The 16,618-nt window shown below is 51.7% G+C and overlaps 1 protein-coding gene across 2 annotated transcripts in view; it reads right to left on the bottom strand.

The window, feature by feature from the left end:
* Positions 1-16,618, bottom strand: part of LTO1 (LTO1 maturation factor of ABCE1) — a 17,487-nt gene extending 869 nt beyond the window's left edge. Inside the window, exons 1-5 of one of the 2 annotated variants that reach the window (XM_037838456.1) lie at positions 16,450-16,618; positions 14,992-15,097; positions 13,795-13,865; positions 10,209-10,326; positions 8,125-9,896 (exon numbers count right to left, since the gene is read on the bottom strand). In XM_037838456.1, coding sequence (XP_037694384.1) covers positions 9,828-9,896; positions 10,209-10,326; positions 13,795-13,865; positions 14,992-15,097; positions 16,450-16,499 — 414 coding nt within the window. In that variant the 5' untranslated portion in view covers positions 16,500-16,618 and the 3' untranslated portion in view covers positions 8,125-9,827. Of the gene's footprint in view, positions 1-8,124; positions 9,897-10,208; positions 10,327-13,794; positions 13,866-14,991; positions 15,098-16,449 lie in introns of those variants that run through there. The other variant, XM_037838455.1, reaches the window with a different exon arrangement.

Here is a 16,618-nt window from a genome sequence, read left to right as displayed (position 1 = left end):
GTGACTAACCTGTGATGTCAGATGCACGTGGCCAGGCTGGTGTCCGAGCCCCAGGGTGGAGGGCAGTGGTCAGCACTCTGGGAAAGAGGCTGTAGACCAGGGACCCAGGTCTTGCCCTCTTCTAGAGCCTCGGGCCCTCCTGTGTGGAGCAGGAGACTGGTTTGCCCTCACCATGCAGGTGAGTCCAGGGTGCAGGGGACAGAGCACGCCAGCCTTTCTGAAGCACCTACTGTGGCGAACCTGCCTTGTTCTGGAATGATCCCCGGAGACCATCCTTGGGAAAGACCAGGTTCTCCAGGGGTGCCAGCACTTCCCGGAGGCTGGAGTGTGGAGGAGGGCACCTCTGGCCTCCCTGGTCACTCCAGGCTCATGTGAGGGGGCTGTGAGGGAGGGTCCTGCCCCCAGGGACCCAGCAGGTGCTCGGAGAGGCAGCCAGAGCCCTGAAATAGCCTTGCTGGCTGGTGAGTATTCCCTGCCGCAGGCTGGACTCTGCATCCCAGCCGGAGCCCGGGAAGCCTCTGCTGAGTCTGGCAGAAGAGCCAGGGCTGGGGATCAGGACAATGGGACATGGTCCCTGCCCTCTGCCCATCATCGGGTGCCAGTGGTCACGATTGCAGGGCGCTGGGACAATGAGACAAGAACTCCAACGTACCCCCCAACCCAGACACAGAGATCCAACAATTTTCACACTGAGCCACATTTGTTATACCATTCTACCTATTTTCTAAACATTTGCGAGTAGGTTACAGACGTCGTACTCCTTGAACACTTTGTAGTGCCACGTGTATTTCCAAAGAAAGGATATTCACTTACGCAGCCCCCTGAAGTAAAGTTATCAAGTTCAGGAAATTGAACACTGACATAAAGATTAGAGCGTGTATTCCAATTTTTTCAGCTTTCCCAATAAGGTCCATTTGGGCGTTTTCTCTTCCATTGTAAGATTCAGTGTAGGATCGTGTATTTAATTGAGTCTTCAGTCCTCTCTTTTTCCTACAGTGGACACATCTGTACAACATAAGCATTCCCATTTGAGCCTCTCCAAAGCATCCAGTTCAGTGGGATGAATCACGTTCAGTGTCCTGCTGCCCTTTCCACCGTTCATTACCCCAAACGGAAGCTCTGTACCCCTTATGCATCAGCTCCCCACCCCACCCCCAGGGACCCGCCCTGCATGACCCTGCATCTTCTAGGTGGTTCATTGAAGGGGACTCATACAGTGTCTGTCCTTTTGTGCCTGACTTATTTCACTCACAGTGTCTTCAAGGTTCATCTGTGTTGTCACATGCTTCAGAGCGTCATCCTTTTTTATAGCTGAATAATATTCCATTTTTGGATGTACCACCTTTTGTTTATCCAGTCGTCTGTTGATGGACACTTGGGTTGCTGCCACCTTTTGGCTATCGTGAATAAATGCTGCTGTGAACAGCCAGGTGCAGATATCTGTCCGAGTCCCTGCTTCCAGCTCTTCTGGATATATACCTAGGGGTGGGACTGCCGGGTCATATGGTAATTCTATTTATGGTAATACATAGGGCATGTGGTAATTTAACTTTCTGAGGAACTGCCAAACTTTTCCACGGTGGCTGCACCATTTTACATTCCCACCAGCAAAGCAAGGGGCTTGTTGTCTTCCATTTTTCTAGCAGTAGCCATCTCGGTGGGTGTGGGGTTAATCTCTTATGGTGGAAGACACGGTTTATTTGCAGGCTAACGGGATGGCACCGTTGAAAGGCGAAGATGTACTGATGAGGAGGCAGAGCGTGATAGGTGGAGGCAGAGTGGGGGGTTCGGAGGCAGGGGGAGCAGGGACGGGAGGGCAGAGCCTACGGGCACGGAGGGCAGGGCAGGCTGCCGGAGGGGGCTGGCCCGGATGCAGGTGGGCTTCACAACCACAGGTGCTCAAGAGGATTCAGGACGAGGAGGGAGCAGGGGCTGGGAATTCCCTCGAGGGCCAGTTTCTCCATCCGTGACCCGAGATGGCCTGTGGGCTGCTCCAGAGCTAGGCCCCTCTCCGTCTGGGCAGTGAGACCCAAGACCATGCTGGGTCCTGCAGCCACCTCTCAGGCCAGCTGATGTCCCCTCAGGGTGATGGGGAAGGCCCTGGAAGGTGCCGACGTGCAAGGCCCCGTTCCCCGTTCCCCGGTAGGGAGTCTGGCTCCTGCATCCGAGCGGTAAGGAAAGCCTCAAGCAGTCCCCTCTCCCTGCTGCCACCCTCCCACTCCACCCCATTGCTGCTCAGGGGATCGGGGCCCCAGCCCCCGCCTCCAGGCCGCCCACCTGCCCTCCGCTCCCTGCCCAGAACCCTCCTGGGCTGTGCCTCTGCTTTCGGCTGGGGCCCAGGGTCCCTCCTCCAGCGTCCCTCCCAGCCTCGCCTCCCCTTGGGGCTGGGCGACTCATAACCATGTCAAGCTTTACGTTTGTTCACCCACTGCACCCTCAAAGCCCCTCTCCGCCGCCTGCCCAGCTGTGAGCGCCCTGAGGATGGAAGTCTCTGCTCCCCGCCCCCGACTATTCCCACCCTGGCCAACAGTGGGTGCTGAGGAAGTAGGAGCCCTCTGGTGGGCTCCACAGGCCTAGCTTGGCTGAGTGGCGGAGAGGCAGCCCTGTCTGACCTGGGGGTGACAATGCTGTGCTGAGAATTGGGGGTGCAGCAGCAGGTGCCAGGCAGAGTTGGCCTGTGCTGAGTTCGGGAGAATGAGCAGGAGCTGGTCAGAGAGCACGGACCTGGACACTGAGGTGAGCCCAGGAAGAACAGGCAAGCGGTGCCCACCCAAGACCCTCCTGGAAGCAGCGCCTCAGGAGACCACAGGAAGCAGAGCCAGGGCCTCGCTGGGGGCCACCATCACCCACAGCCTCGCTGCCCTACGTCCGAGGCCAGGGAGGTCCCATATCTGCCAGGGCCCAGCTCTCAGGCTCCTCCTGCCTATGGCGACAGAGGTCACCCCACACCCCAAACACCTTCTTGGCAAAACCAGTCCCCAAAGCAGGTTGGCTGCGACGTTGCTCACTTGGGGGCACGTCTGCGTGGGAGGGTGCGGCGGGGGGCACGTCTGTGTACAGACCGGAGGCAGGGGACACGTCTGTGCACAGAACGGGGTGGGGAACACATCTGTGCACGGGTCAGGGACAGGGACACGTCTGTGCGTGGGGGTCGTGTTTGTGCGCAGGATGGGAGGGGACACATCTGAGTGCGGGATGGGGTGGGGGCACGTATGTGTGCAGGATGCGGTGGGGGATGCATCTGTGCTCGGGACGGGGTGGGGCACGTCTGTGCGCAGGGGTCACCTCTGTGCATGGGGGTGGCGGAGGCAAGGCTGTGCATCCCGCACGCTGGGCAGGCCCCTGCACATGCAGAGCTCTGTCATCCCAGGAATGTCTTTGATCAAGAGTTTGTGGGAGCGGAGGAAAGAAAGCCCAGGAACTCTAATCCGTTCCCACAGTCCTGCCTGCCGGGTCCCCACAGCGGCGAGCACGCTGGCCGGGCAGACAATGGCAGGAGGACGGGTAAGTGGGCGGGTGGCTTCCAGGGCCGCTGGCCTTGAGGCCCAGCACCCGGGGGCATTGTCACCACCACTCACAAGGGGCCATGGGGTGGGGGGGTGTCAAGGCCAAAGACCGCAGGTCCTTTATTCCTTTCACTGTGTCTTCATCTAAGGCAGTTGGTATGGTCACAGCAGGAGGGCCCCTCGGTGCCCTGGAACCCCCCCCCCAAGCAGGGCAGGGGCGCCTCTCCTTCCCCTCATTTCATAGGGGATGGTGACAGTCAAGGTTACCAAGCACTCGCCGTGCACCAGGCATTGTGCTAAATGCTGAACAAGCAGCTTCTCCCTAATCCTGGAGACAAGCCCATGGGGTGGGCGGCAGGCTGGGTTCCAGGCCGATGATCTGCTGACAGACCCTGCGCTGCCCTCCTGGAGCCTCCATTCTCAAAGGGATAATTATTGCCTTCTTCTAGGTCAGGGCCAGCCAACTTTTTCCTTAAAGGGCCAACTAGTAAATATCTCTTAGGCTCTGCAGCCATATGGCTTCTCTTGCAGCTACTCAGTTCGGCCTTCATAGCAGAAAGTGGCCATGGACCGCGGTTAAATAAACACGTGTGACTGTGCCAATAAAACTTTATTTACAAAAACAAGCGGTGGGCCAGACCTGGGCTGCCAACCTTTGGCCGTCTGCTGACACCTGTTGTAGATGAGTAAACTGAGGCCCAGAAGGAACCGAGCCAGGATGCCACAGTGAGGATGTGGCCCAGCCAGGACCGAGGCCAGGTTTGGGACTCCCGAGCCTGCACTCCTGCTGTTGGGCTCGGCTGCCTCACAGAGGAGAAAGGGCACAAGGTCTTCAAGAATGAGCTTGAAACAGGAAAGGCACAAGGCCTTCACTTGGCTGTTTTCACGCAAAGGCCAGAGCACACAGCTCTGAGCCCTGCCTTGTCCAGGGGGCCCAGGGCCAAAGCCAAGCCTGCCTGAGTCCAAGGCTTCCAGCCGGCGGCCCCTGCAGTCAGGCTGGCAGAGGATGTCAGGGTGACTGTGATCGCTGCGGTGTGAGGAGACAGCTCCCAGGCGTCCCCGCACACGCCCAGCACACATTTGGGAGTAAAAGGCCTCGGGTGGGGCTCAGCTCTGCAGCTTTTGAGCTGTGGGACCTCTCTGAGCCTGGGTTCTCATTTCTAAAATGGGGGTAATTGTGCCCACAGGAATGTAAGGTGTCTATCTTGCTCGCTGACGAATCTTTAGTGTCTGCAGTAACACCCAGCAGGGAACAGGGGCTCAGTAAATCTCTTCAGTGACTGGATTCCCTCTGGCTCCACATGTGGGAAGCACGTAGTCCAGCACCCGGCACACAGTAACTGCTCGGTAAAGGCTGTCAGCACTGGAAGGTCCTTCTCCTCTCATCAATATAACCATCGTCATCCCTACGTGCTTGGCCCGAGTCTGGGGGCAGAGGCGCCCGAATGCCACTGGCCATGCTTGTTTTCTTCCTTAGGCTTATAAAATGTGCAGGTTTTGGTTTGCCTTCTGATCCCCCCTCCTAGTGTCAACAGCAGCCAGATCAGCTCAAACCCAACAGCATATCCCAAGCTCCCAACAAGTGTGGCGGGTTCAAGGATAGGGTGAAATCTAATCAGAGCCAACAAGCCTCAAGGATATGTTTGCTGGGGCTTCTGGAAGGGACAGTGTTCCACTCTCTTCCTTAGGACCACTGGGCAGAGGAGTCTGAGAGTGGGGACTGGCCAGTCGTCCTGCTGCCCTGAGTGGGGTGGGGGGCAGCCTGAGCATAAGGCCAATCTGGCGGGAGGACAGCCTCGGGATAAGCTGCTGGATCAATCCTCTCCTGAAGTTGACTGTCAATTGTCCCACAAGCCAATCACTGTTCTTTATGGTTAAGTTTGATAGGGGTTTTCTGTCACCTGCTTTTCAAAGATTCTTAACTGTTGGAGCGCACGTGCTTCCTAACTTTTCAAGATTTAACACATATTACCAATATAAATAGTGGGAGCAAATCAAACTTGCAATGAGATATCATCTCATACCTATAAGAATGGCTGCATTAAACAAACAGGAAACTATAAATGTTGGAGAGAATGTGGAGAAATAGGAACACTTATTCATTGCTGGTGGGAATGTAAAATGGTGCAGCCGCTGTGGAAGACAGTTTGGTGGTTCCTGAGAAAATGAAATATTGAGTTGCCCTACGACCCAGCAATTCCGCTACTCGGTATATACCCAGATCTGAAAGCAGGGACACCAACAGATATTTGCATGCTGAGATTCACAGCACCATCATTCACAACTGCCAAAAGATGGAAACAATCCAAGAGTCCATCAGCAGATGAGGGGATAAACAAAACGTGGTCTATACATACGATGGAATATTATGCAATGGTAAAAAGGAATGAAGTCCTACAGCTTGCAACAACATGGATGAAACTTGAGGATATAGTACTGAGGGAAATAGGCCAAACACAAAAGGACAGATATTGTATGATTTCACTAATATGAACTAACCAGAACATATAAGCTCAAAGAGTCTTAAAATGTAGAATACAGGGTACCTAGAGATAGCCAGAAGCCAGAGAAGGGGGAGTGGTTACAGAATATGTACAGAATTGTTCACAAGGTTGAACCGAAATGTTTGAGAATGGATAGAGCTGTTGGTAGTTCATTATTGGGTTTATAAGTAATAGTGCCATATTATAGGCGAAAGTGGTTGTTAAAGTCATATATGTAAATAAGTTCTTGCATGAACTACTACAGATGTTAAAAAAAATTATAGATAGGCATCTGGGGAAAAACATAGCTATTGCAAACTATGGACTACAGTTAACAGTGATATTTTAACATTCTTTCATCAACAGTAACAAATTTACTACCCCAATACTATGGGTCAACAATGGGGGGAATGAGGGATGCGGGAGGATTTGGGTTTTCTTTTTTATCCTTATTTCTGTTCTGGAGTAATGAAAGTGTTCTAAGATTGATCATGGGGATGTGTGCATGGCTATGTGATGATGCTGTGAGCCAGCAATTGTATACCATGGGTAGACTGTGTGGCGTGTGAATATATCTCAATAAAATCGAAAACAAAATGGTGGGAGCTATTGGCAAAGTCACTGATGGATGATTTTTAACACACCCATCTTTCTCAGTGGGGAGACCCCACGGGGCCAACGTGTGACTCTCCCTGGCCCCGCGCACCCGCAGAGAATGTGTGTGGAGCTGCTCTGCTCCGGGGTGAAGCCCGTGGCACTCCTGGGCCAGGCCTTTTCCAAGGCACACTCTGGGAAGCAGTGTGGCCATTGGATGTGACCAGACGGATGTGGAGAAGCTGCCTGGCCCACCCATCTTCCCGGTCCTGAGTCGCAAGGGCGACAGCACCCGCAGGCAGTGGCTCCCAGAAGACAACTGCGCTGGCTGACCTTTGCCAACAGACCCAGTCTCTGTGCCCTGTATGGAGCCAGCCGGCCCCCTCAGAAGGCAGCAGCCTTTCAAGGTGGGGAGGTGCTACCTGGGCCACTTGTGTCTTGAGATAACAGCATCTTTCTGAGGTGCACATGCCTTACCACCTGTCCTCTGCAGTGGCCAAGGAAGCCCCCCGCCCGCCATGCCCAGGGGGTCTAGACCATAGGCACATGACGGCCCAGAGAAAGGGGCCTGTCCAAGCTCTCAAAGAGCATGTCCTGCTCTTCTGGGGGAGCACACACACTGGAAACAGGTGTTCAATAAACCCCGTCAGAAGAACAGACACAGTGCCCACTGGCTCCCCCTGGAGGACCACACTCAGCGGCAGAAACCAGAGGAAACACGGATCACACTCTCTCAGGTATCAGCCAAGGCAGCGACTCTGGCACCTGAGCCCCCTCGCCCGGCCTGGCTGGTAAAAGGCAACAGCGAGATGCAGCCAAAGCCCCGTCTGGATGGGGCCACCAAGGGACAGCCGGGCAGTGCTGGGGGCAGCCACAAAGAACGAGTTCTGGAAAGTTTACGAACAAGGAGTGACTTTTGCTCTTGGAAAACAGATCTAACTGGCCGAGAGGAACCCCTCACTGTGTGGTGGAGACAAGTTACCTAACTTGTGGGGCTAGGAGGGGTTCCCCGTTATGAACAAACATAGGCAGCACCCTGTTTCCTCTGACCAGTCACTCACAGCTCAGGGCCCTGTCTCCTGGGTCACCTCCTTCATTAATGACCAGGATAACGGGGGGAATTAGGGGCCCATCTGTTTAGGACAGCAGAGCGGTGACACCAGCAGAGTCCATCAGTGCCTTCGGGAGGGGTGGAAGACAAATTCACTGCAGCATGTGGGGATCAGTGTTGGCTGGGAGTGGGGTGCAGGGGAGGTCAGTTAGAGCTGCTCTTTTGTGGCTGGGGCCAGGCCAGCAGGAACCGACCGTGTCCCAAACATCACGGGGAACCATTCTCCATATGTGAGGATTTGGACACTATGTCAATGAGTCACGTGGGCAAAAATGTGACAGAAAGCGTGACAGTGGCTGACAGGATGCCCCCCTCTGGACACCTGTGTTCAGGAATGAGACGGTGGCTGGCAGGATGCCCTCCTCTGGACACCTGTGTTCAGGAATGAGGTGGCTGGATACAGCGTCATAATGAACAGTCCCTGGCAGCCTTTCGTTTTAAAATACATTATTTATTTTGTCCTCCAATTACAAAAAGAAGACATTACCATTGCAAATAACTTAGAAAACATAAAATCCACCAAGGAAAATATGAGCCAAACCCCTATGCTCCCACCATCTAAAGGTCGCGACCTCTGTGAGTCACTTCACCTCCCACGAGCCAGACGTCAGGGAGGCAGGACAGGGCAGCAGGCCAGGCCCCCGGGCCTTGGCTGAGGAGCAGACAACAGCGAGGCACACGCTAGAGGACAGCGCCGCAGTCGTGTCCTTCAGGAAACAGAAGCGTCTGCATCCCTGACTTCCACGGCACCTGGCAAGGTCAACCGAAGGCGATGCAAGAAGAGGCCCACGGCTCCGACTGGGCTCGCAATCAGTTCTTCTGGTGCTGACTGGGGCGCTTCACAGTCCACAATCCGCCCACAGTGGCACTCCAGGACAATTACAAAACATAAATTGGAGTGGATTTGAGGTGATTCCTTCAGTCATCTCTCACAGCCGTCAGACCTGCCTCCTGAACAGGAGTGGGGGCAGTGCAGTGTGCCAGGAGCCGCCCGTCACCCTGGGCATGCCCACGGGAGGGGCATCACATGTGACCGAGAACCCAGAGAACCCTGGAACTCAGCGAGGACCAGCTGACCCTCTGCTGACCTGGCCCTCCCTGTGGACATGTGTGCCTCGTACGTGCCGACAGATGACAGAACTCATGTGAAAAGGAAGACGGCTATGTCCCAAATACCAGCCCCCAAAAGCTTTTGCCCGTGTACCAGGAGCCCAACACTGAGCCTTTGGTTCCAAACATTCTCCCTCTGAGCCAAGTTTTTAATGCCGCAGAATCCAGACCCCAATTCGGAGGACAAGTGTGAAGCACATTTCGAGGCTTCCCGGGATTAGGCCAGCCCCGCTTCCTCTTGACCAGACACCTCTGTAATCCCACCACAGCGAACGCCCCAGAGCACCACAAAGCACGGCAGGAACCAGATTCTACCTATGTAAACCAGAACCCAGGGCACGGAGCCCCAACTCTGTGCCGTGCCAACCTGTGTGTTCGCAGTGGTGGCACATTGTGGGGGCTAGAGACATGGGCGTGGGGGTTGCAGAACCCACCTCTGTGACTGGGGCCTTTCAGCCAGTCAGTGCCTCTGGGTCTCACTTTTTCATCTGTAAAATGGGGATAATACCCACCACAATGCTACCAAAGAGATTAAATCAAACCTGGGGAGCACTTAGCACAATGCCTGCCAAAGAGTAAGGCTCCATAAATGTCAAAGCAATTGTCACTACTTCCCATTAACTTACTTCATGTCAGCACATCTCTCTCATTTCTGAAAAAAATGTTCCTCTGCATGCTAAGTCCAGCTTGGGTGGTGAGCTTTTCCAGAACCTTCCCCAGTCTAGAACCAGCCAGGCCTGCCCTGCTGGAGAGGGCCAGGAAGCCAACAGAGTGCGGACCAGCAGTGCCTGGCCTCATAAGGCTCTGCCAGGACCATTCAGCCGGCAGAGCAGACAGAGCGTGACAAAGGATGGGCTTGTGGCAAGAGGCCCCCAGGGGGACGGGGGCAACACAGGCCAAAAACCTCACGGGCAGGAAGTCCTCCCCACAGGACATGAATGCCCCATCACTGTGTTGCCTTTAATCACATTTTTAAACCCTTAACGTACGGACATCTGTTTCGTCTTTGTTCATCCGTCAACCTCAGAATGACAGTCCAGAACCTTCCGCACTAATTTTAAAGTCCGGCTGAACATTAAGTAATGAACAAAGCTAAAAACACAAAAGAAAAAAAAAGAGGGAGACGGCATTTTAAAATCTTGCATCTTTTTACTCACAAATTAGAACATAACTTAAGCAGCTGCTTTTCCTGTCTAGGTTTCCAGCCCTTTATCAAGTTTGAACACCTGTTCTTGGGACTGTTTTCAGTTTGCCTACACTGAGACACAAACATTATTTGCCACTATTGCCTATTCACGTGGTGCATGCAGCCCAGAGGGGACCCAAAGGAGCAGGCCAGCTCGGTCTCAGGAGGCCCACAGTCAGGCACTCCTGCCAGAAAGAAACAACACACATTCCACAAACCTGTTTAAATTTTCCTCTAATTTTGTCTAAGTCTTCATGAAGTTTATCGTAAGTAGGGTCGCCGTAAGGGAACTTCTGAATCATCCCAATCAAGGATTCTAAGACCTTCATCTTTTTGCTGTAAGCACAGAAATAAAGACTTCAGTCCTCTGTACACAATGGATCAACTCATGTAACAACAACGCCGACCACTTACTGAAAAGCAATGGGTGTGCTGAGAATACCTTAGTTCCTAAGCTGGATGATTCATTTTTTTCATTGCACTAAATAATATTTATTTCCTAGCAACGTGCATTTGTCCACACCCAGGGCCCCAACCTCAGATGCTCAGACAGGCCCCATCCACAGCCCCAGAGCTGAGCAGCTGTGACAACCCAGAGAGAGAACTCCAGCCACCAGCTCTCCAAGTCGCCAATGAGGAAACTGACAAATGAGGCAAGAGGGAGCGTAGCTGGAGCAGAACAAGCTTCCTCTGGATTTAAGGGTTTTCCAGGATTTAGACACCTCATACTCTCAGCCTTTGGGAGTTAAGCTGCAGGGAAGCCAAAGCCCTTCCCTCTCAAGGGCAGGAGTCAGCCCACAGTGTGGCACTTGGGTCCCCTGCCAAGGAAGACACAGCTTCATGCTGGTGGGGGGAACATGGATCAGCAAAAAGGACCCATGCTCGGGAGCCAGGCACCTGGAGTAAGGCCACTGGCAAGGCCTCAAACTACTTAACTTCTCTGAGCCTCAGTGTCCTCACCTATAAAAAGGGGAGAATAGCAGCTACCTACAGGATTGCAGAAGACAAAACAAGCCAGGTAAATCCCGGACCTAGGACAGAATAGGTGCTCTTACCAGTGGTCTGTAAACAACCCATGCATGTACACACCTGGGTAGGATGGGGTCTTTTTAGTAACACACAAGTGGTCCCAATGACTCCCCTCACCCACATCTGACCATCCGAAAGGAATGTTCTAGATATGTGATTAATGGGAATTTTACTTTTTTAGTTCGGGAAGTTGTGGGCTTACAGAAAAACCATGTGTAAAATACATGCCACCCAATGCCCCCCAATTAACACAATGTATGAGTGTGGTGTGGTTAATGGCAACTGTGAAGAACTTACACCTAGGATGAATCAACACTAATACGAATCAACTAAGACTTTCCGAGTCTGTGCTCACACTTGGTACCTGGGGCCCCCAGAGGCACACGGTTTCCAGTGGCAGACCAGCGCGCACCAGGAGCGCGAAGGCTACGTCAAGGAAGGCATACAAAATCGTGAGGGGTCAAAACAGGTTAATTACAGCATCAAAGCACCACGGTTTCCAGGGAGACTGGTGGCAGATGCCAAACTGTGGGAAATGCCTACACGTTTGTGTGATCTGAAGAATATCACCCATTTTCAACTTAGCAAGTAGCAACTTATTCTTTGCTTACTCATCGGTGAAGCTACTCCAAACACACCCGGTTGGCTCGACCAGCACACTGAGCACATGCAGCGGGTGTGACGGCCTCCCACTGACGGGGCAAAAATGAGGCCACCAGACCCCCAGGGCTGGCCCTGGCCAGAGGCGGGTCTGCCGTAGGTTTCCACCAGGCTGCTGAGAAAGGGAAAAAGCAGTGCCTCATAGAGTTTAGCAAAAAGCTAAACCTACTCAATTGAAAATACCATCCTTTAGTCTCAGCTGTGGCTCTCCAGGGTTTCTTTGGGTTTCAAATGTCCATTATTTTACTGAATGATAATGTAGAAGATAGGGGTTTTTTTAACATCCTCACTTGGGAAAGTAAAAAAGCAGATCTTCTATCAGTCCTCCACCATTAAAAAAAATTGCACTCACTTAAAAAGCACAAAACTCTTATGGGCCATTGCTTCAAGATAAAGGCGTTCAAGCTGTGGTCCAAGGAGGGTGGGAGTGGGGGTGCAAGGTGGGTCTTGACCAGTCCTTTGTCAACCAAAGCACTTGCCCCTCTAGCTGCTTTAAGAAGTTTGAAAACCCCAGCTCTGGGGCAAGGGCTAGCCAGATTCTGGGTGCAGGGCCATTCACACCCACAGGCAGCACTTCTCTGCGTGCTGGCAGGCTCTGGAGTGAGGGGAAACACTGATGGATGTGGTTTCTCCTTCTCCTTTAGCTGACCAGGGACAAGAGCCAAGCTCGGCTCTGCCTGCCACCCAGTGGCAGTACAGGCTACTCACCACTAACCCACCGTCACAACAGGCTCTCGAGTTTCCGGGCTGCACCCTCTGAGTCCTCAGGGAAATCCCACCCTCTGAGTCCTCAGGGAAATCCTCCAAAGTGCCCCTCTGCACCAAGAGAATAAGGTCAACTCCCAACTGCTCATACAGAGGGAGTAGACCAATAACACGGACAGGCCAGAAGAGCAGGCAATCTCAAAATCACCCACACTCAGCTGCAAAAGCACCCTTGTGGGGTATATAGGGAAAAATCTACCTATTGCAAACTATGTACTATAGTTAGTAGTATTTTAACATTCTTTTGTCAACAGTAACAAATGTACTACAGCAATACTATGAGTTAATAATGGAGGGGCGGGTGGTTAGGGGTATGGGAGGATTTGAGTTTTCTTTTTTGTTTTTCTTTTCTGGAATAACGGATGCACAGCTGTATGATGGTACCGTGGGCAATCGATGGTGCACTTTGGATGACTGGTACGTGAACAATCTCAATTAACACTAAATTAAGAAAAAAAAAAAAAAGCACCCTTGTGCTTACATGTGAATGGAGGTACAGTCCATATTCTAGAAATTCAAAATATTTCAAAGAAAACGGTGAGTCACATGGACAGGGAAATACCACCTCCCCTGCTCGGTTATCTGCAGTAACTCACACCCCACCGTACCCACTCCCCATGGTTGGCAAAGCCACCAGGCATCAGAAGGATGGGGAGCAGCAGCCTAAGAAGAGTAGTTCCAGCTCCCACAAGCAGCAGAGAGAGGGTCCAGACCACATGAGCCTTTTATTTTAAGATCTTCATTTCCAGCTTAAGAAGGAAGGTGGATGAAGCAGGGCCGCGAGGGGCTTAAGAGGATAGTGCACAGTAAGAAGAGTATAAAAAGGTTAAAAGAGAAATAATTCAAATAACAGCTAACAGTTACTGAGCATTTACAAGTTCAAGCACATTAAATGCATTATCTCACTAGCAAACTTAGTTGATATTAAAAAAAGCGGTGACGGAATCGACATTTCTGAAGCTCAGCCACACTAAGAATATCGTCATCTGTTCATCATCAATTTAGAAGAAAGATGAGCGAGAAGATACAAGCAAATTTAGTATCACTTTATTATCAGGGTATCGCAAAGTCACTTGGGCCCCTGATGCCCCCAGTGAAGAGGCTGGGGCAGTGGAGAACTCTTCTGAGAAGTAATAATAACCAGTGTTCACCGAGCACCTAAAATGTGCCCTGGCACTTTCTATGTATCAGTTCCTTTAAATCTAATGGCATTCAAGCTTGGCAATATTATCATCTCCATTTTACATATGAGGAAATGGAGATTCAGCCAGATTAATGACCCTAGGTCCCAGTAAACTGGGGAGCAGAAATCCTGGACTACACACTGAAAAAGAAAGTCTCCAACTCTACCTGTCTTTCTCAGTGGCGCAAGTGCAGAGGAGACATTTCCATGCAGAAGCAAAGCCTTGGTAGCACCCAATCTGTGAAATGAAAAAATATTGAAGAGTGAAATTAGTAAGCAACTAGCTACATTTTTAGTTACTATGCTCCCAAAACAAAAGGTGGGGATGAAGGGCAAGGGTACTTCTTGTTGTTGTTCCGGAAGCACCTTCTGAGCATCAGGCAGTGGAAATTAGGAGGTTAAGTCATCAGTGGGGTGGTTGGGCTCCGAGATGGCCCCAGGGATCCTCACCCCCTGGGTTTGCACACTTGCCTCATTCCCTCCCACACCACAAAAGAGAGGTTTGCATAACCAAGAAAATTTGGAGGAAGGGATGGCGTATGACTTCTGAGGCTAGGTTGTAAAAGATACAATCGCTTCCTCTTTGCTCTCTTGGATCTCTCAGCGGGAAACCAGTCATGTCGTGAGAATGCTCAAGCAGCCCTGTGGAGCCATCCACGTGGTGAGGAACAGCGGCCTCATGCCAACAGCCACGTAAATGAGCTGTCTTTGAAGCTGGTCCCCTAGCCTCACTCGGGCCTTCAGATGATGCAGCCCCTGCTGACCTCTCATCTGCACCCTCACGAGACCGTGAGCCAGAACCACCCAGCTCAGCCACTCCAGGATTCCTGACCCTCAGAAACTGTTATAAGCCCACATATTCTGTGGTGGTTTGTTTCACTGCAATAGATACCTGATAGTCATGACTGCCTCAGACTTTGCCAGTGGGAACCAATAATCTGTAAATGAAGGCCAATCTAAGACAGTGAGCAGAACAAAAGAAAAATTATGGATTTCATGGAATTTCAATGTAAACATAGACGGAATATTTTCACATCACATGGGCACTCATTCTTCAGGTTGAGGATTCAGCTGGCTTAAGACACAAGACAGCCTCGTGACACGCCAAGTGTGATTTAAGGTTCCTGAAGGCTTCTTTTATCATTCTTCAGCCTGTAGGATTTCATTATGCCCATACAGCAAATGCTTTGCCGGTTCTGTACTAAGGGTACTTTTCCATCAACATCCTATCTTGTCTATTAACTCCAAACAACGGTCTTGCAATTTTAAGAGGCCTGAAGTTCTGGCTCAATCAAACTGAACATCAAAGCAAAGCATAAACTCCAAGTGAAACAGATTCATTTACACAGGGGGTTCTCACTTACCTCAGATCCAATTTTGGCTCCATGTAAAGTGCCATATTGTCTTCCTTCAGTTATCCCCAAACTACTGCCTTCTTCATAGCCTTCCTGGTAGCCCTCCCCATGAAATCTATGACAGAAAAGAAATATACTCACATAAAAAGCAAAGAGTATTTTTTCTGGAAAACCTTTTCTCTCTCATATTACCGAGAGCCATCAAGACAAGGCAAGGTATAGTAGAAAGAGCAGAGAATTCAAGAATTGGAAGACATGGGTTCCTATCCAGCTCTACCACTAAGTCTCTTCTCTAGCAAGTCACTACACCTCTTAACACTAAATTCTCCTTTTCTACAATGAGAAGCATGGGTTAAATCAGTGATTCCCAATCTGGTGGAGTACCAGAACAGGAAATTTTAAAGATAGAAATTTAGGAGCCTTGTTCTCTAGAGCAAGGTCTCAGAATCTACTTTTCAGAACTTCCTAGGTATCAGGTATGCAGCCCAGTTTGGGAGCCAACATTCTGAGTCTGTAAGTAACATTAAAGCAATCAAATGGTTCAAAAACTCTGCCATATATACAGGGTATTGCATTAGAGAGAAACAACATTAGATCACCAGCACAAAACAAAGGATGACTGTGGTGCACCAAGTCTAATAAACACACTGACTTTGGAGCTCAACAGCAATTGGCACCATTTTAACCCACAGGTACCAAAGATGGGAGCTTCTTGGAGCAACTTATGAGGCAGGGTGTATAACCTCCATTTATTAATTGTGTGACCCTGGGGAGTGACTTTGCCTCCCCATCTCTAAAATATGGAAAATAATGGGATCTACCTCATAAGTAGGGCTGACACAGGCAACTGAGGTAGAACATTTAGCTCAGTGTCTGATTCACAGTAAGTGCTAAGTAAATGTCAGCGACTGTTGAATCAGTCGCTTTCTTAAGTGACATTTATTGATTGTCTCCTGTGGGCGGGGCACTGGAAGACAGGCACAAAGCAACTCGCAACTCCCCCCTTTCACTGCCCTAAACGCTCCCCAGGGCTCTGGAGAGAAAGGGACGACGCCTGACACATTTATCGGCATGCCCATGAATACTGCCGTATGTCCTACGATTAGAGAACAAGGAGAAACGGCAGCTCCCAGATGGCAAAGGTCTGTCTCACCCGACGACGGGGCGTCCCTGGAGGAAGGGAGGCATCGGGCCGAGCAGATGCTCGGGGCCGCCCCTGACCCCGGGAGGCGGGCCCGGAGGAGCAGCTGGGCACGTGGCGCCCGACTGTGCGGTGTGAAGGGCCTGGCCCCCGCGGCGAGGAGGAAAGGAGAACAATAGTTTCCCTGCCCCACACATGCCCACTGCCTCCAGGGCCACAGAGCGCTCTCGTGCACGCGCGCCGCCCCGAACGGATCCGACCAGCTGAGAGGAAACAGGACGGTAGATAAAAAACCTTACAGCCCAGTCGACCGCCCCACCACCCACCTCTCATCCGCCATTACGATGGCGTCGAACATGTCCTGGCTCCCGGCCATGGCGGCAGCCCAGTTCACCCCTGCTTCTCGGGCCGGGCCGCGCCACGGTTGCCAAGACCCGAGTTTCAGACCCAGCCGCCCCGCTTCGGAGCAGGGGAAGCCCACTTCCGGGAGCGGCC

Source organism: Choloepus didactylus, chromosome 6 (genome assembly GCF_015220235.1).
Source record: "Choloepus didactylus isolate mChoDid1 chromosome 6, mChoDid1.pri, whole genome shotgun sequence".
In the NCBI taxonomy this organism is placed as follows: domain Eukaryota; kingdom Metazoa; phylum Chordata; class Mammalia; order Pilosa; family Megalonychidae; genus Choloepus; species Choloepus didactylus.
The sequence above is the reverse complement of the archived record's forward strand: the minus strand, read 5'-3'. Positions and strand labels throughout refer to the sequence as shown.